General features: G+C 40.4%; 1 protein-coding gene across 47 annotated transcripts in view; it reads right to left on the bottom strand.

Annotated features, from left to right (window-relative positions):
* Nucleotides 1-19652, bottom strand: part of TTN (titin) — a 290940-nt gene that overhangs the window by 133875 nt on the left and 137413 nt on the right. For 28 of the 47 annotated variants that reach the window (XM_082200344.1, XM_082200352.1, XM_082200383.1 and 25 more), the window contains 29 exons: nt 18816-18899; nt 18421-18495; nt 16945-17028; nt 16435-16758; nt 15097-15183; nt 14842-14919; nt 14455-14532; nt 13923-14006; nt 13578-13661; nt 13318-13398; nt 11277-11360; nt 10821-10895; nt 10581-10655; nt 10266-10340; nt 9855-9938; nt 9034-9372; nt 8630-8713; nt 7835-7912; nt 7534-7617; nt 7291-7374; nt 6728-6811; nt 5984-6067; nt 5761-5841; nt 5244-5330; nt 4973-5053; nt 3870-3962; nt 1949-3724; nt 793-876; nt 356-430 (listed from right to left, as the gene is read on the bottom strand). In XM_082200344.1, the coding sequence (XP_082056470.1) occupies nt 356-430; nt 793-876; nt 1949-3724; nt 3870-3962; nt 4973-5053; nt 5244-5330; nt 5761-5841; nt 5984-6067; nt 6728-6811; nt 7291-7374; nt 7534-7617; nt 7835-7912; nt 8630-8713; nt 9034-9372; nt 9855-9938; nt 10266-10340; nt 10581-10655; nt 10821-10895; nt 11277-11360; nt 13318-13398; nt 13578-13661; nt 13923-14006; nt 14455-14532; nt 14842-14919; nt 15097-15183; nt 16435-16758; nt 16945-17028; nt 18421-18495; nt 18816-18899 (4566 nt within the window). The remainder of the gene's footprint in view (nt 1-355; nt 431-792; nt 877-1948; nt 3725-3869; nt 3963-4972; nt 5054-5243; nt 5331-5760; nt 5842-5983; nt 6068-6727; nt 6812-7290; nt 7375-7533; nt 7618-7834; nt 7913-8629; nt 8714-9033; nt 9373-9854; nt 9939-10265; nt 10341-10580; nt 10656-10820; nt 10896-11276; nt 11361-13317; nt 13399-13577; nt 13662-13922; nt 14007-14454; nt 14533-14841; nt 14920-15096; nt 15184-16434; nt 16759-16944; nt 17029-18420; nt 18496-18815; nt 18900-19652) is intronic. The other 19 variants (XM_082200355.1, XM_082200364.1, XM_082200365.1 and 16 more) reach the window with 19 other exon arrangements.

Genomic DNA, 19652 nt, shown 5'->3' with positions numbered 1-19652 from the left:
CCATAGTCTTTTTTAGTATTACACTGCGCTGAGCTCAATCAAAGTTTAGTTTAGTGCAGGCTTCCTCAACCTCAGCCCTCCAGATGTTTTTGGCCTACAAGTCCCATGATCCCTAGCTAGCAGGACCAGTGGTCAGGGATGATGGGAATTGTAGTCTCAAAACATCTGGAGGACCGAGGTTGAGGAGGCCTGGTTTAGTGTATTGCCGGAGCCCAGACTCACTGCTAAGTGGTCTACTCACTAACCATGAGCTGCAGCTGAGGTTTCTTCTTACCATGTCATGCAAACCAGGCCAATGCCTATCCTCCTGGACCAGCCCCAACCCACTGCTGTTTTCTGTCAAAGGGGATGTTACCTTTAGCTGGAGGTGCTTCTGGAACAGCAGCTGGCACCTTCTTTTCCGGGACAACTTTTGTGGGTACCTCAGGCACTTGAAAAGAAATAGCATCATTTTCTGTTACGTTTCAGTTTGTTAAAATGTTGGCAAAAGTGTCAGGAATAAAGAGGCGCCTTTAGAGGAATATCAGGAAGGTTAGTGGTCAATATTAAGCAGTCACAGTTCAGGGGGCAAGCAAGTTCCATTGAAATCGATGAGGTTTTGTATCCACAACTCTCTGAATTGTAACCAAAACCTATTTGAACGTTTCCAATTAAGAAATGAAGTCGGTTTTTAGAAGACGAGGAAGAAGAAAAGAATGCAGAATTATAAATGGGGGTGGGGGGAAGTGAACCCATAACCCAGTTCTTTTTTCTTTTGGTGAGAATGAATGGCACCAAGACTGAGGTATATACCTTTAGCAGGTGGAGGCGCTGGTTTTTTAGGCACTGCGACAGGTATTTTCTCTTCTGGCACAACCTTCTTGGGCATCTCGGGAACTTTAAAGATATTAGTACATTTTACTTTGAAGAACTGAAAATGGTTTATAACACGGCATGAAGAAGTGAAACAGATTTAGTCCCAACAGACAGAACATGACACATGGACATGGAATGACATGGACAATATTGACATTAAAATCACACGGGTGGGTATTCAATTGAAAGCCAGAGGCTCCCCTTTACATTGTATAGACATAGACCTTTTCTCAAAACATCTATAGTTGGCATATGAACAAGCACCACAACGTCAATTGTCGCTGAATATTAGCTGTCCAGGTGGCAAATCTGACAATTCATTCAAGTGACTGAAAAGAAGGCACTGCGATAAAAATTCCCCTCTATACAGGTCCTTCATTCATATATATAAGTAGTTATCTTTTATGGGCTGATGGAAATGGTTGAACTCAACTGAACATTTGAAAGATTTCAAAACACCTGCTGATATATCTGTTTTGTAAGATTACTTCCACTGCTGTTACCTTCCTGACAGTGGTTTGGGTATGTTTATTACTATTAATTGTTATCATAATTAGCATTTCCCCTTTCATCCTGGCATCTGACCTCATGTTTTATGATGTATTGTGTCATATTTGTTTATAAAGGGAAGGATGCCTATGCATCAAGGTAAGAATACATCTGCAAATGATATTCCTATTTCTGCAAAAATCAGCATGGGAACTTTTTGGGACACAAGATTATCAGGAAACAAGAAGAGATAAGTTCTTTTTTTACTTTCTTTCTTACCCAGCAGAGCTTCTGTTTTTTTGCTTTTTGTCAGCACTTGTCTAGAACAGGTTTCTTGGATAAACCAGATACTTCAATAAAGATATTAGATTGTGTTAATTGTACGAACTGAAGAAGACACAATAAAGATAAATAACAGCAAGACCATAAAGACTTGACACCAAACATTGACATTAATTTGGAACATTCACATTTACGTATGACAAGAAAAGTTGCCTGCACAAAATTTATAAACTAACATGAAACAAAGAAGATTTTTTTCCCACAAACAAGACAAACATTTCTATAGCCAAGAGTGTCTTTTCCCTTTGGGAATGACGTCTACCTTTTAATGGTGGAGGCTCTGTTGCAGGCACAGCATAAGGGTCTTGTTTTTTAGGCTTAGCAACCATCACAGTCTCTTCTGGTATTTGAGCCTCTGCTGCTTCAAGCACAACAGCAGGCTCTGGTTTTCTGGGTTTGGAAACAGCTGCCTTTTCCTCTGGCTCTTGCCACCAAACTGTTTCAGGCACCACTGTAGGTTCTGGCTCCCTGGATTTTGCTCTCTTTTCTCCTTCCACCTCAGGCTTTGCTGTTTCAAGCACCATGGCAACTTCTGGTTCTCTGGGTTTTGTGACAGCCATCTTCTGTTTTGCCGCTGGAAGCTTTACTGTTTCAGGCACTGCAATAGGTTCTGGTTTTTTAGGTTTAGCAGCGGCTACCTCCATTTCTGGCACACGAGGTTCTGCTGACTCAAGAACAGCAATAGGTTTCGGTTTCTCAGGTTCCACAATATCTGTCTCTTCTTCCAGCTCAGGCTCTGCCATCTGAGGCATGACAATGAATTCCTGTTTTCTGGGTTTGGCAACAGCCATCTTGTCTTCTGGCATGTAAGGCTCTGTTTTTTTAGGTTTAGCAATGGTTGCCTTCTTTTCTTCCTCTTCAGGCCCTTCTATGTCAGGCACCAAAGCAGGTTGTGGTTTTCTGGGTTTGGTGACAGCTATCTTCTGTTTTGGTGCAGGAGGCTCAGACACCAGCGGCTCTGTTTTTTTAGGTTTAGCAACAGCTGCTTTCTTTTCTGGCACATGAAGTTCAACTGCCTCAAGAACTGAAGTGGGTTTTGGTTTCTTGAGTTCAACAATATCTATCTCCTCTTCTTCCACTTCAGGCTGTACCATCTGAGCCATGACAATGGATTCTGGTTTTCTGGGTTTGGAGACAACTATCTGCTCCTCTAGCACTTCAGGCTCTGCTGTTTCAGGCTCCACAACAGGTCCTGGTTTTCTGGGTTCAGTGACAGCTATCTTCTGTTTTGGCACTGGAGGCTCCACTATTTTAGACACCATAATAGGTTCTGGTTTTTTAGGTTTAGCAACAGCTGCCTTCTTTTTTGATACATGAGGTTCTACCGTCTCAAGAACTACAACAGGTTTTGGTTCCTCACGTTCAGCAATATCTGTCTCCTCTTCTTCCATTTCAGGCTCTACTGTTTGAGGAAACCCAACAGGTTCTTTCCTAGGTTTGGAGACAGCCATCTGGTCTTCTCGCACTGGAGGCTCTGTTGTTTTAGGAACCACACCAGGTTTTGCTTTTTTAGGTTTAGCAATGAATAGTTTCTTTTCTGGCACCCCAGGCTCTTCTGTTTCAAGCTCCACAAGAGGTTCTGGTTTTCTGGGTTTGGCAACAGCTATCTCCTGTTTTGACTCTACTGTTTTAAGCATCACAACAGGCTCTGGTTTTTTAGGTTTAGCAACGACTTTCTTCTTTTCTGGCACACGAGGTTCGACTACCTCATAAACTGCAACAGGTATGGGTTCCTCGGGTTCAGCAATATCTATCTCCTCTTCTTGAACTTCAGGCTCTACAATGGGTTGTGGTTTTCTGGGTTTGGCAACAAGTGGCTTCTGTTTTGGCAGCTCAGGCTCTGCTGGCTTTGATACAGCAATAGATTCTGGTTTTGTGGGTCTACGAGCAGCTGTCTTCCTTTCTAGCGCTTGAGGCTGCGTTATCTGAGATACTTCAGTAAGTTCTGCTTTTTTATGTACAGAAACTAATTCTGTTTTTTCATGCTTTGCAATGGGTATCTTCTCTTCCGCCACTCCTTTTCTGGGCACCTCAGACACTTTAAATAAAATCAATTCCCTTGTAAGAATTTTTAAACCACAAAATGCAAACAGTAGCATCAAACTGAACAAGAGCAAAATAATGAAAATATGTCACTTTTGTGACTTTGGTAGCTTTACGTTTTCCTCGAAGAGAGAATATACCTTTGGGAGGTGCAACCTCACGTTTCCTAGGAATGGCGGCAGGATACTGTTCTTCCATTTCTTCTAGAAGCATTTCCTCAAATGTTTCTGTATCTTAAAGATATTAGTTTTCTTTGAGACATGCAAAATCATACTTGAAAAAACCATAGGACAAAAAAGACATAACCAAAGACTGTGACCAACAAACAGAGAGCCCAGCCGTATTTATTGTGGAATAAACTTATACTTTTCATTTAGTCACAGAAGCAGGCCCTCTTCAAGGTTAACTAATTCAAACCTTTTGCTCTGCTAATTAGAGCTCAGGCTGAAACCAGATAGGAGTACAGCACAATTATTTGCTTAAATCTAGGTTTGCTACAATCACATATAAAGTAGAGTGCCTGTTGTTAAGAGCAAAGGGGGTGGAGGAGTGAAAGGTTCTGAAATATGCCCCTTCTGCGCTCCACAAGTCCCTAAACATTTTTTGCTGGAACTCCTTTTTACCCCACCTGGGCTCTGATTATTTTTCTGCTCTCATGGGTCATGTCTACCAAGGCAAGTTTAGGCTCACCCCTCAGCTGAGCACTAGTCATGCTTTTATGGTTAGCCTCACTAGTTATAAAGTTTGGTCCCACTGAAACCAGTTGGTCTAATCTAATTAAAATCTAAGTGTTCCACCTTTCTGGTTTCTTGCTATTCCAATCTTCAGTTAAGTTCTGAAAAAAGTTTTTCAGTTAAGTTCTGAAAAAAGTTTTTTACATTGCTACTGAACTATCATTAACTGGATCTTATGCTATTTTCTTTTTCACCCAAGTTTTCATTTTTCTCTCCCTTAATGCTTTATGAGAATGGTTTTTATTGGGCTACATCTGAGACACATGAAAGGCAGCTTAAATAATATCTAAACCTTGAAACAATTCCCCCATGTGTGTCTATTGCTGCATTTGAGAATGAATTTACTTAAAGTCTATCCAATTAGTAATGTGAATGGAGTGTGAATGGCCGATCAAATGGCCATAAACACCTTTAGTATACATGACAACCTGGGCTTGGGCTCTGTAACATAAAGCATTGACAAGTTAGAAGACTTTTAGATAAAACATTCTAATTAAAGGATTATGTACCTTCATAGCGCGTAGCTTCTTTCCTAGATACTTGAACTGTTACTTGTTCCTCCGAAATGGCTTTCTTTCGTATCACAGGCACTTTAAAGATATTAGTTTGTGGCAGGAAATTAAAATAATTGTGAAACACATAGAAACAGACAAACTAAATAAACAGTTATTGACGTTGGCACACAACACCCCGAAATTTATGACAATGAGCTATTATGGCACATTTAAATGCCTTGACATTTGCTAATTCATTATCACTTTCACTGAATTGCTGATGTACCTTTAGCTGCCGGAGGTTCCAATTCTTTTGAGACCGATGGAGTAGGAATTATTTCTTGTGAAACAGCCTTTTCTTGAATCTCAGGTGCTTTAAAGATATTAGTCTTTTTTTAGAAATGTGGGCATTTTAAAATAAGAGGTTATTGCAGACCACAGACAAAACAACAGGACACACACATACATATTTCAAAGATCTTGGAAGAAATTTGACACGTATTTTCCATGGTAGAATTACAGTGACAAAACATTGCCTTCTGCATTCGTCTCTGCTTTGCAAGAGTGGCGATTCTAGATGAAAAGCAATATTCCTATTCTTATTCAGATTTCTAGTACAGGTGATCTGAATTTTATCCCGTTTAATTATTCCCCCTAAAATTGCATGGGATAATTTGTCATTAATTTGGCAAGAAATTCTCCTACATTGCACAAAACACTGAATTATATAAGAGAATAGCAGGTGGGGAAATAAAATGGTGAAATGTCTCATTTAACTGCAGTTGTAGCTAGAGGTGTGTTACCTTTAATGGGCGGGGCTTCTTCTTTAGGTACAGGAGTAGGTTTCTTCTTCTCTGGCACAGCTTTCTTTGCCGCCGGAGGCACTTTAAAGATATTAGTTTATTTTTGAGTATGTATACAATTATGTCACACATAAGACAAAAAGGAGCAGACCAACAAAGGGCCTGGATAATACAATGGTAGCTGCTTGCTTTGTGAAGTTAGCGGAAGAGGTGGTGTATGTACCTTTAATGGGCGGAGCTTTCTGTTTTATAGGAACACAAATGGGAGCCGTTTCTTCTGGGACAGCTTCCTCTTCCAGTTCAAGCACTTTAAAGATGTTAGTATATTTGAGACGTTTCAAAAGGACATGCAAAGGACAGGTGGGGGGGGGGGATAAATAGCACACAGTGAAGACCAGCAGATCAAGAAAACAAAGTTAAAAAAAGAATAACCCTAGAACTAAAGAAGCACAACTCATTTACAATTTGCTCTCTGACATCTATGTTGTTTCCTTTGGCTTTTAAAAGTGAAATGGCTAACAGCAGAAACAGTGATTTTTGCCACAGCAGCTGAATTACTATGCTCTTCTTGACACAGTGACAACAGGCTCTGCTCTGCATACTCACAACTCAGATTCCTTCCCTTATGTCTATGTTTGGCCAAGTGCATTTGTTTTAGACTGTGGAGGTCAAATGATTGATAGGAAGCTTCGCAAAGGAAATTCAGCACTGGAGCCAGAATCCTACCATTGGACCATAAGACCTGCTACCTCACTGCAATATGTCCTCATGCCAAAACATGTGGACAATAATATTTTAAATCATGACATTTTGATTAAGCAAAACACAGCATGATAAGGTGTTTGATATTATAAAGTCTACAAAATCAGACACCTCTTACTATTCTCAGTGCCAATTAAATTGCTAAACTGACTGACCGGCTTTTCAAGCTTAGTTATTTTGCAAATTGAATAAAACTCTGATGTACCTTCAACTGTAGCACCTTCCTTTTCTCTGGAGATAATATAAGTAACTTTTTCTTCCCGTAATGTTTTCTCATGAACTGCGGGAGCTTTAAAGATATTAGTTTTCTCTTAGTTGATTTTTTTTAAAAAAATAGTTATAACATCTTTAAACGCAAGACAACAATAACACAGAGAAAAGAATAACTAAACAAATTCTTTTTCCATTTTAAATACTTCAGGGGCAGAATATCATTTTAATGGTTTCCTACGCAGGAAAGAAGGGGATAATGAGCAATTTAAATTTAATAACGTGGCTTGGCCGATAAAATACATTTTCTAATGTCAGCTATACCTCTTTTCCTTTATACAGTAAATGCCATCACTTTATTTAGGACATCTTCCAATCACAGCTGTTGTCAACATCGTCAACAGATTTTTGTAAGCCAAATGAAAATGTTTTCTCCAGATTTCATAGGATTTATGATACACTTGTGCCAGGAACATCTAAGGGCCTTACTGCTGTGATCTAAGCACACTGATCACGCAACTACACTGACGGAGATATACTTTTTTTTGTTTCATCTACCTTTTACTGTGGGAAGTTCTTCTGCTTCATAGGTAGTGATGGATACTTTTTCTTCAGGGACGGCTCTCTTGGGAATGTCAGGCACTTTAAAGATAGAGCATGAACTCAAGCTTATTTGGAGAAATACGCACTTCTAAAATAATGTGCACATTGCTGAAAGTTCTCTTCTGAGGCATTAGTGATAGCACCATAGACGAGAACACAGGAATGTCAACATTCTTTCTGTCTTACTACTGAATCTACCTTTAGTTGGTGAAGGCTCTTTCCTTTTGGGAACAGTCTTAGGCACTTTTTCTTCAGGAACAGCTTTCTTAGGTATCTCAGGCACTTTAAAGATACAATACTTTTGTTTAGTTATTTATGAATCTTACATGAATGCTATATACATAATTACAAAAGAAGGGAGCGCAAAACACAAGGACACACCATGAATACGTACACATACAGAACAAACACAACATACCATTGAAAGTGCACAGCACATTTATACAAAATACACAGAGAGAAGATGAAAGATACACAAGATAGCGAAGAGTGAATGTACCTTTAGGTGGTGGAGTCACTTCTTTCTTAGGAACAGCTAGAGGTACTTTTTCTTCTGGTTTCTTTTTCGCTGCGGGCACTTTAAAAACATGCATTTCTTTTAAGAGTTTGCCATTCTTTGAATCAAGTGCAAGAATAAACAAAACAGACTTAAAATGCCACACGAAATGACAGAAAGGGGTTTAAAAAACGACACAGACGCATAGGGGCAATATTGATTAAATGTCAAGTTCAACAGAGAAGGAAAAAAATTATCTATCCCAGTTTGTTAGCTATACTGATCTTCCTTCTCTTATCTAGTTGCTTACATATATGGGAAACTGTTCCACTAAACGTAATGAAACTTAGGTGGTTTGGAACCACAATCCAACTATACCCTCTCTCAAGCCCCATTCTTCCTCTGAAAAGCCACTCTGGAAGGTCTCCTCACCTGGCAGCTGAACACACATGGTTGCCCCCCAGTTGTCATGGCCATGGGTACAACTTTCTGCCCAGTGAAGCCAGGTTCACATTGACCAATCAGAGGCTCAAGCTCATGCCCTTAGACAGTTCAACTAATAGGTTTGTATCCAACTTAGAGCAGACACAGTGAAATTAATGGGCCTATGTTAGTCATGACCTTTAATTTCATTGCATCTGTTATAACTATGACTAACAATGGATACAACCCATAGTGACATATTAAAATTAATGTCCTATCTGCTAGTGAAAACTGAAATGTAAGGACAACAATCACCCATAAGGGCACGTGATTTTTCAGGGCACACAAAGGAACAGATTCAGCAGCTTTATCTACCTTTAGCTGGTGGAGCTTCCTCTTTTTTAGGTACAGCAACTTTTACTTTTTCTTCAGCAATGGCTCTTTTAGGCACCTCAGGCACTTGAAAAACATTTTACGAAGGAGCTTTTAGTTACTTACACAGAAACCAAATTGCCAAATTCAGAAGACTGTAATCACAATTACAGAAGAAGTCTCTAATCATTAAAGGAGGATACACCCATCATTAGCGTTTGAACTCTTCAGTAACAACAGCACAGTTGGTTTGACCCACTCTGGGAAACCTGTCCCTCAAATGGAGTCTTGTAAGCACAAAAGCAGGGAACTCTGGGGTGGGTTTTTGGGGGGAGGGGATATTTGGGCCTTCAAAAGAAGGTTCAATCTCAGGGCAGCAACAAACAACAGGTAAATGATTAATATACCTATTGCTGGTGGAACCTCATACACTTCCTCATATTCTTCAATCTCCTTGGTCTCCCGAACCTCTTCATAGTACTCAAGTTCCTCTGGTTCTGGAGCTTCTTCATACTGTTCAAATTCTTCTGGAGCTTCCTCGTATTGCTCGACTTCAGGTTCTTCTGGGGCTTCCTCATATCTTTCAGGTTCTGGGGCTTCCTCATATTCTTCAGGTTCTTCACCCTCTTCTACCTGAAGAAACTCCTCAGTCTTCTCATAGGTCTCATATTTCTCATATTCTTCATAGAAGTATTTTTCAACAGTGACCTGTTCTTCAGGGATGGGTTTCTTACGTACCACAGGCACTTTAAAGATAGCATTAATTTTTCATTATTTCAAAGACTTGCTGGTGCATAAGCATACAAAGCAAACATAGAAAGAAAACCACCCAAAGTTATCATCATAATTACAAGAAGGGTTTTTAAAAATAAAAAAGGGATACCTGTAATGCTAGTAGCCTATAGTAATAGACTAGAAGATGTTAGAAAAGATCAATAATAAATTCTCTTTATAAGATATTTAGAGATGCACAAAAACACACCTAGGTGGAAGAATTTTCTTTGATTTAAAAGCAGATATTTTTTCCTCAGAGATGTTAAAAAATACAGTGCTGTTTTAGGTAGGCATTTTTAAATTGTTTACCAAGTATAAGAAAACCACACAATTCATAAAGCATGAATAAAAACGAATGCAAGAAGTTACTAACGTATATTTGACTGTGATGAAACACACATATAATTAGTAATATGAAAGAAGAACATTATAACACAGATAAGAAGAGTTGTACCTTTGGCAGGTGGAACCTCTACTTTTTTAGGAGGAGCAGTTGGTACCTTCTTTTCAGGGACAACTTTCTTGGGTACCTCAGGCACTTTAAAGACATGACACCACTACTTTAGCTTTTTTATATATGTTGCACAATGTCAGTCAAACTACAAGATCACAAGCAACACACAGACATACAAGATGACACAAATCACTATGCTGATTTAGGATGCAATCCTATACCCATCATTTTCCTGGGTGTAAGTCCTATTGATCCCAATGGGACTTACTTCTGGGTCGAAGTGTATAGGATGGCATTGTTTAGTTGGTTCAAGTTCAAACGTAATGGGACAACAACAACAAAAATGACTGGTTAATGCCATGATAAATGTTATCATCTTATGTATCTATAGGTATAGATTTATGGATATACCTTTCTCTGGAGGAGCTGCCACCTTTTTAGGAACAGGGACTTTCTCTTCTGGGACAGGTTTGGGAACTTCAGGCACTTTAAAGAATATTGAGTTGTTTTAAGAATTTGGTCTCGAGCCAGCGCGGACAAACACATATGACATTGCAACGTTTAAGAGCTATCTATTCAGACAACTTTGCCATATTCCCAAAAGTGAACACCAGGTATGACGTACGGCAACCCTACTTTAATAGCTAATGAATTAATACAAATGGTTATCAGTTATGGACAAAAATAAAAATAAAAATTGCACACCGTTTTAAAGATTGGATATACCTTTTTTTGGAGGAGCTGGGACCTTTTTGGCAACAGGAACTTTCTCCTCCGGAACAGCCTTAGGAATCTCAGGCACTTTAAAGACAACATAGACTTAATTTAAAACCACCGCACACACAAACAAACATGTAAGACTTCACAGCATTGTTAGCTATGTGTTTCAATGCTCTGAGACATAATGATAATTTCTAGACTTAAAGTAAGTGTCAAAAGCGTTCTGGTTTTGATATATGGCTATACCTTTTGCTGGAGGAGACAGCACCTTTTTGGGAACGGGCACTTTCTCTTCAGGGACGGGTTTAGGAACCTCAGCCACTTAAAAAAAAAAAAGCACGATAGTGTTTTGAGAATATGTTTTGCTTTTTAAAAAAATCCTCAGTGCTAACACAACACCAAGAGGCACCAAGAACAGGAAGATGTGTACAAAAAGCAAGAAATTCGCAGAACAAACAATTCAGCAATTCAAGAACCCAACAGACAATATTCTGCCAGGAAGCCATTTTCCATACATTGCAAACAGACAAAAGTGGCACAGGACAAACATGTTGTACTATATACATTTTTAAATATTTCCTGCACACAGTTTAAATCCCCCTGAATTCACTGGCAAACAAGAAGTTTCTTTTATCTTCTGGAAGGTCAGCTTGTTAGTACAACTGAAGAAAACATACACTAATTCTTTGTTATTCAGTGTACCTTTTGCTGGAGGAGGCTCCACTTTTTTGGGAACAGCTGCAGGGACTCTCTTTTCTGGGACGACTTTCTTTGGCACTTCTGGGACTTTAAACACATATTTTTGGATTAAGAATTTTGTTCTTAATCCACTTCGGCAAGAGAAACATAGCTCACGTTGGGGTTGGGGCAGGGCGGGGACACAAACACAGGTCACAGCATAGGCCACAATACATGAATCTGCTTTAGGGCTTGCGTAACAGAATTTGTGACTATTCCTCTCGGAACAGCAGCCATGCCATATCACACACTACATTTGAAATTTCGCGGAGTTTCAAAAACAATTCGCGAAACAGTATGTGGGCCTTTGCTTGTGATAACTAAACAATATACATCAATCCTATTCATGTTTACTTAGGAGTAAATCCCACAGTGTTCAAAGAAGTGTCATTATACCAAATCAGATCATGAGTTAAGGTTAAGGTTAAGGAATCGGGTCTGGAGCTTTTTACAACTGGGTATCCTGTTAGGGACACAGGTGGCGCTGTGGGTTAAACCACAGAGCCTAGGACTTGCCAATCAGAAGGTTGGCAGTTCGAATCCCTGTGACGGGGTGAGCTCCCGTTGCTCAGTCCCAGCTCCTGCCAACCTAGCAGTTCGAAAGCACAAAGTGCAAGTAGATAAATAGGTACCGCTCCAGCGGGAAGGTAAAAGGCATTTCCGTGTGCTGCTCTGGTTCGCCAGAAGCAGCTTAGTCATGCTGGCCACATGACCCGGAAGCTGTCTGTGGACAAACCCCTGCTCCCTCGGCCAATAAAGCGAGATGAGCGCCGCAACCCCAGAGTCGGTCACGACTGGACCTAATGGTCAGGGGTCCCTTTACCTTTATCCTATTAAAATGGGACACGGGTGGCGCTGCGGGTTAAACCACAGAGCCTAGGACTTGCCGATCAGAAGGTCGGCGGTTTGAATCCCCGCGACGGAGTGAGCTCCCATTGCTCGGTCCCTGCTCCTGCCAACCTAGCAGTTTGAAACCACATCAAAGTGCAAGTAGATAAATAGGTACCGCTCTGGCGGGAAGGTAAACGGCATTTCCGTGCACTCTCTCGTTCGCCAGAAGTGGAGAAGTCATACTGGCCACATGACCCGGAAGCTGTACGCCGCCTCCCTTGGCCAGTAAAGCAAGATGAGCACCGCAACCCCAGAGTCGGTCATGACTGGACCTAATGGTCAGGGGTCCCTTTACCTTTACCTTACCCTGTTAAAGGGGTCTGGGAAGGGATATTGCTGTCCAGAGGTCACATGGAGGCCAATGGGCCATAGCACCCCACTGAGAGGCGGCCTTGCAGGGAGCATCACACTTGATGCATGTCGGGGCGTGACCTCTTGACCCAACTATCAACAACCAGCAGGCCGGCTGGTTGATCTCGGATACCTCCCAATGTCTTCTTCAAAACCAGTTCACATGGTTTGCCTCCAACATTGCATGGCGCACTTCTAGAGTATGGCTATGCAAATATCTTTACATAGAAACAGTTATCTTTAAATACTTAAGTGCTGTTATTTATGTCTTTAGAAACAGGTTTGTAAAATTATTTTCAGAGGCATTATAAAGAAAATTGCAGCACGAAACCAGATCAAGAAAGAGAAGTATTTAGACTGCAATTAAAAGTATGTCTGCAGTCCTATGCCCATTCACTTGGGAGTAATCGTTCATTGTCTCCAGTGCTGTTTTACTGATTACCCAATGGAACTTCCCTGTCGTTTCCTCCCGCCTGCAGTGCCCTTCTGTGCACCCTCAAAATTAACATACGGAAGTCAGGGGACTATTTGAGCAGATTTTGGGGGGTGCATGGGAAAAAGGGGGGAAAGGGAAGTCCCACTGAATGAGCAAAACTCTGCTTGCCCAGAATTTGGTACGACTAGCAGAATTTATTCCTGAGTAAACATGCATAAGATCAGATTGCATGGCTTTTAGGGAACATACAGCAAACGGCACAGATCATATTATTGTTCTTATTTTTAAAAGAGGTCTTTGATAAGGATAATGATGAGCTGAATGTACCTTTTTCAGGTATAGCTTCCTCTTCTTCAGGTATATATATAGGTGCTTCTTCTGGGACAGGCTCCTTTGGTATATGAGGCACTTCAAGGATTTAATTTGAAGAATGTGATTTATGGGTTTGTTGTGACAAAGGAAGAGACAGAAATAGAAAGAGCTGACAGGCAAGGGACAACATCTATATTTGACATACACAAGCATCACATCTAAGATTAAAGAAGCACATGAGATCAAGAAGACTGATTTTGACTGGGTTGATATACCTTTAGCTGGTGGAGGTTCTGGTTTTTTGGGCACAGTAAGAGGCACCTTTGCTTCAGACACAGCTTTCTTGGGTATTTCAGGCACTTTAAAGACACCAAGAAACAGACTTTGTATGCGCATTGTATCACAAAAAATAAAGAACAGATGTAGCAGAAGACAAAACACAAAAACCATTGATATCTCGGGTGGGTGAGTCTGTGGTTGCAAATCTACACATCCTTCTTGATTCTGCATGGTTAATATTGCTTGTTGAAATATTCTGCACATATCTCTGTGTTAAACCATGGGTAAAGCACTTACCCATGTATGTATAATTTATAACTTTCAAATATTATTTCAGATACCTTTAGGTGGAGCGGGCTCTGGCTTTTTGGGGACTGCAACAGGCACTTTCTCTTCTGGCACGGCTTTTTTCGGCACGGCCGGCACTTTAAAAAGATTAATTTGCAGATTGATTTGACTCCTTCTGGTATTTAGACACCACAAAGCAAAAGAACTAAAAGAAGAATGTGCTGCATCTGAACCACAAGGGAAAGGGAATTTGCAGATCTGCTCTTAATGAAACCGCCAGGTTTTTCTCACTGATATAATGTTTCTTTAATATTTATATTTACAGGCCCACCCTTCATGGTATTGACCACCCAGGGAGAGGTTCAACAAACTGCAGCCCTGCTATGTAACGTAGCAGGTCAATTGCTTATAACAAGGCTCTCCAAACTTGAGTCACCAGCTATTTTTGGATTACAATGCCCATCATCCCTAGCTAGCAGAACCAGTGGCCAGGGATGATGGGCATTGTAGTCCCCCCAAAAAACCCACCTGGAAACCCAAGTTTCCAGGCTTAAAAGGATGACCAGGTGAACAAGGGGACAATACCTTTAGCGGGAGGAGCTTCCACCTTTTTAGGAACAGGTATTTTCTCTTCAGGGACCACTTTCTTGGGCACTTCAGGCACTTCAATTGAAAGAGACAGTACTTTGAGCATAGAATTTGGTTTCCAAATGAAGATGGAGAACAGTGACACAAAACAAGAAGATTTTTTGTTGTCGAAGAAAATAAATAAGAAGTTACATTTAACAGGATTAAAGGACTATTAACACAGTTATTGTTTTCAGTTTGCACGGCAATTTTTACCACATAAAAGTGGGTCATGACACAACATCAACACAACAGGAAAATCTAAGTACATCATTGCAATCAACAGCCTAGTTGTAGCCCCATAGGTAAGTTTATTTGCACAGGGCAAGCCTCACACTGATTTACCTTTAGCTGGTGGGGCTTCTTTTCGTTTAGGAACCGGAACCTTTTCTTCTGGGACGGGTTTCTTTGGCACCTCAGGCACTTTAAAGATAGGGCAAGAGATTGTTGAGGACACCACACCATTCACACAGCACATTAGAACAGAGTCAACAAAGGGCATGTCTACAGTTGATCCCCAGCCCACTAACGCCACTAAGCCAACAAACTTAATGAACTGAAAGCAAGAGTTTGAGGACACCGAATGAAGAGATGATGTACCTTTTGCTGGAGGAGCTTCCTTCTTCTTGGGGACAGGCGCAGGAGGAGCCTTTTTCTCAGGGACAGGCTTCTTTGGTACCTCAGGCACTTGAAGGATAAGATTGTATTTAAAAGAATGGATGCACCAAGACGCACCATAAGAACACAGCTGTATTGCAACGCTCTGACATGACCCCTGCAAGCTAGGTTAACTGAAGGAAAGTTGCTTGCTCCCTCTTCCCCCTTGCAGCCACTTGCATCCCCTGAAAGTCCTCTCCAGAGTGTTGGGGTTCCTTCCTGAATACAGTGAAATGGGGCATACATAGCTGTTTTTTTGTAATCAAGCCAGACCACTGGGTCCATCTAGCTCCTCGTTGTCAATTAGTCAAACCTTGGGTCCCGAACGCCATGGTACTCGGACGTTTTGGCTCCCAAACACCGCAAACCCGGAAGTGACTGTTCCAGTTTGCAAACTATTTTTGGAAGCCAAATGTCTGATGCGGCTTCCGCAGCTTTGGTTTCCAAAAGTTTTGGAAGTTGAACGGACTTCCGGAACGGATTCCATTTGACTTCCAAGGTATGACTGTATAATGACAAACAGGGGGCATTCTTAGTCCTACCTGGGAATGCCAGGGATTGAAACTAGAACCTTCTACATTCAAAACAGATGTTTTACCACAAAGCCACAGTCCTTCCGCAGATGGGGACACTGATGCTGGGAGGGGAGAGTAATTCAAAAGCAAAGATTCAAAGATAAGTGATTTAAGGGAAGGTAATGGAGGAGAAATTTCCCATCTCCTCTATGGTTAAGATATATTGCTCGGCACATGGAGAGGGGTGGTTGGCAATGCAAGAACATGGGGACACTATCGGATGCTAGACATTTTCTTCCTGATCTCACTATTCAGTAGAGCATAGGACAATGCTATCAGATGTTCTGTATATATTTTTGTAATCTATTTTACCCCCAAACTGTATGCTGTTGTCTTCTCTGGTTATTTACTCTCTGGGAACTGTGGTGTCACAGGGTTTTGGCACACAACTAGCTTGCTGAATTGACATTTTATTCAGCTTGGAGAAGCCTGGGTGGAAATGAAATATATTCCTGAGAGTTTTGCTAGGACTAAAGACACTGCCTAGCGTGGACAAGCCCTGTGTTTCTGGCATATTCTCTAATTCAACTACAGCTATTTCTACTTGCAACATGAGCTGCACCGCACACATCTCATAACAAAGGAGAGCAAAATGAACCGAAAGCAAAAACCAAATAAATAACCAAGCGAACAAAAGCCAAAGCCTAACCAAGAGCATTAAAAAAAGATCCTTTCTTTGTAATGCGCTTGTAAACTGGGATGATACCTTTAGCTGGAGGAGGTGGAGGAGGCACCTCTTCCTCTTCCTCATACTCAGGAACTTCTTCATAATAAGGAACTTCCTCCTCTTCATATTGAGGTACTTCCTCCTCATATTGTGTGACTTCTTCCTCATATCGGGTGACTTCCTCCTCATAATGAGAGACTTCCTTCTCATATTGTGTGACTTCCTCCTCATATTGTGTGACTTCCTCTTCATATTGTGTGACTTCCTCCTCTTCATATTGGGGAGCCTCTTCCTCCTCTTCATATTGGGGAACTTCCACATGAACCACTTCTTTTCGAGTAACGGTCTTACGGACTTCAGGCACTTAAAAAATACGAATTTTCAAGAGTCTTAGCTAACGTATTATTAAACGCATACTAAGAACCAAATTTCAGTGCAGTGAAAGAATCAAGCTAGGACAAGAACACTCAGATATACATCAGCAGACGTATACATAAGTATACACTTATGGCACACAAAGAGCACACATTGGCACAATATTAAATGTACCTTTAGCTGGAGGTTTCTTCACTTTAGCGGCAATTGATATGGCCATTTTCTGTTTTGTGGGAATTCTCTCAGGTTCTTCGGGAACTTTAAAGACACAGTATATTTATGTTTCAGAACTTTGTTGGTAAAGGTACAGAAGGCCATAAAGAGCAGTAGGAAATTTGACAGAAACAAACATTTAAGTTGCCAGACAAATGAACAAACATTTGGACAAGATGTGGCTAACGCATAGTTGCAGGTATAGTCTTTATACATCCGTCTTCTTACTGGTGTAGTGCATATACACCATTTTGTTGTTAGGATCAGTGGAGTCTATATGTCTAACATACTGGAAAGCTGCCCATTTCTTCAAGTGCTATTACTTAGAAATACTCTAGACAGTAATCTACAGTAATTTTTCAAGATAATACATAGGGACTTTCATTGCAAGCTACTATGTCTGGTAAATCAAAGGGATGGAAGTCATTGAAAGTCTGGTTACATTAAGTGGGTATTATGCCAAGTCTCTGTTTAGGTTACTGACATTTTGAAGAAATTTCTACATTATAGAAGAGATTATGTAGGAAGATTTAAGCCTTCAGCTTTATGGGATGGGACAACTGTAGCAGTCATCCAAGCCAAAAATGAACAAACAAACCAATAATTTATGCAAGCTGTGAAATTTACTCTGTTGGAGGGTGTGGGGAGCCAAACAACCAAATGTCCACTGTTATCTGTGGTTTAGGCCAACAAACTGCTTCTTTTTTGCCTCACTATGAATGAAGTTGAACACCCTCAGCAATTCTTACATGAATACTATCCTGCACCACTGTTTTATATCAGTGAACTTATTTAGTGAATTAGCATTCACACTGGTTTAGTTCTAGAACTAATAATTCTGCTAATGTAAGAAAAAGACAGATTGAGTTTTTTCCAAAGATGCACCGACGGGAGGGTTTTTTTGGTGTGTTTTTTTGAGAAAGTGGAGGCTTCTGTCATCAGAACAGGGAAGGAAACATCAGTTTACACCAAATTGCCATCCCCTCTGCATCTTCCATGCCACCTCCCGCAGAGCACATTTGTGGCGCAGAGGCATGGGAGCTGCAAGAACAAGAGGGATTTGGCAAAAATCACTTTCCTCACCGTTTGGCTGATGGAAGCCTCTAATGGATCAGTAGAACACCTTTAGATACACCTCATTTTAATATAAAATTGAAAACTGAGGTGATACCCACATGCCATAGCTGTCAACGTTTCCCTTTTTTAAAGGGGAATTCCCTTATTCCGAATAGGATTCCTCGCAAGAATAGGGAAAAGTTGACAACTATGCCACATGCTTCCCAAAGGCATCTCATGAAACACTGTGAAAACAGGATGTTGGACTAGATGGGTCATTGGCCTGATCTAGTAGGTTCATTTTACGTTCTCACCCTGCCCATTAATCTATACGGTGAATTGGTTAGGATTCCTGTTCCCCTACCCTGGTTGAGCTCATACCTGTATATGAAACTTCCTCCTCTGTATGAAGAGAAACAGACATTTCTTCTGAATACCCCCAGTGCTCTTCCACAACTATTATTAAAGACAGAGTATTGAACTTTAGCATTTCTTATGGGAAACACTATTCGAGTCAGACAACGGGAATTTCGATAAGAATGATTAAGCAGTTACAAAAGAAATGTAACTTTTATGGCAAGCCTTCTAGGTTTAAATAAAATAAAATAAATAAATTGGGGGAGGGGAGTGCCCAAAGCAATATCCTCTCAAATGTATTTGGAGCAGAAAAAAAGAATTTGCTTAATAACTTAGGGTTGGATATAGGAATTAATAGGTAGGTTGTTAGCACATTAACCACTTGGACTTTGATTTAGTTTACTTCAAAGCTTGTATACCTTTTTCTGGAGGGGCTGCTTTCCTTTTGGGGACAGCAATAGATATTTTTTCTTCTGAGACAACTGTCTTTGGAACTTCTGGCACTTGAAAGATAGGAAATGTAAGAAAACCACGTGGTGAATTTAAAACCCTCTCTCTGAAGTGTCGCTGTTGGTGGTCTTGTAAGAGGATTATAGACAAAGAAAACTTCATAGACATTTGATATCTCAAGATTTTCTAATACAGGAGACCAACATGACAACATAATATTAAGCAGACATACATTTAGCAAAAACTTGACAATACGCTTAGATAATTAACTGGCCTGCTTTTGGTTTATGGAATTTGCTCTTTTTCAAAAACAGAAATAGTTATTTCTTATCCAAAGGCATCATATTGTAAAATATTCACTGCAGATTTTTAAACAGAAATAATATTTATGAAATCATTTATTTTCTTTCTTTCTTCTTTTAAAAAAATAAAGGTCCAAAAGAGTGTACACTACAGAAAACTTTCAAGAAGGACGTTAAGATTCAGGACAGCTTTTAACAGTGACAGAGCAATGCCTCACAAAACAAGAATGCAATAAGAAGTCTAAAGCACATGGCAGTTTTACCCACATAAAAATAATATCGCAAAAGACCTTACAAACTACACAGTCAACACAATGAACTGCTGGAGATCAGCAAAGGCCAGCTGTTTGAAGTTGTGCAGGCAAAGTGCCTACAGGAATTCATTAACACCAGCGTTTCAAGTGTCCCAGTTTAACCCTAATATTCTGCATTTGTTTTGACACAGAGCAGAACATTTCTGTGAAATTTAGTCAAGTTTACTTTTTCCTTATCAGAAGCAGCTGG

The sequence above is a fragment of the Podarcis vaucheri genome (assembly GCF_965113315.1).
Source record: "Podarcis vaucheri genome assembly, chromosome: 1".
Lineage (NCBI taxonomy): Eukaryota > Metazoa > Chordata > Lepidosauria > Squamata > Lacertidae > Podarcis > Podarcis vaucheri.
Note: the sequence above shows the minus strand (reverse complement) of the source record. Positions and strands in the feature narration are given on the sequence as shown.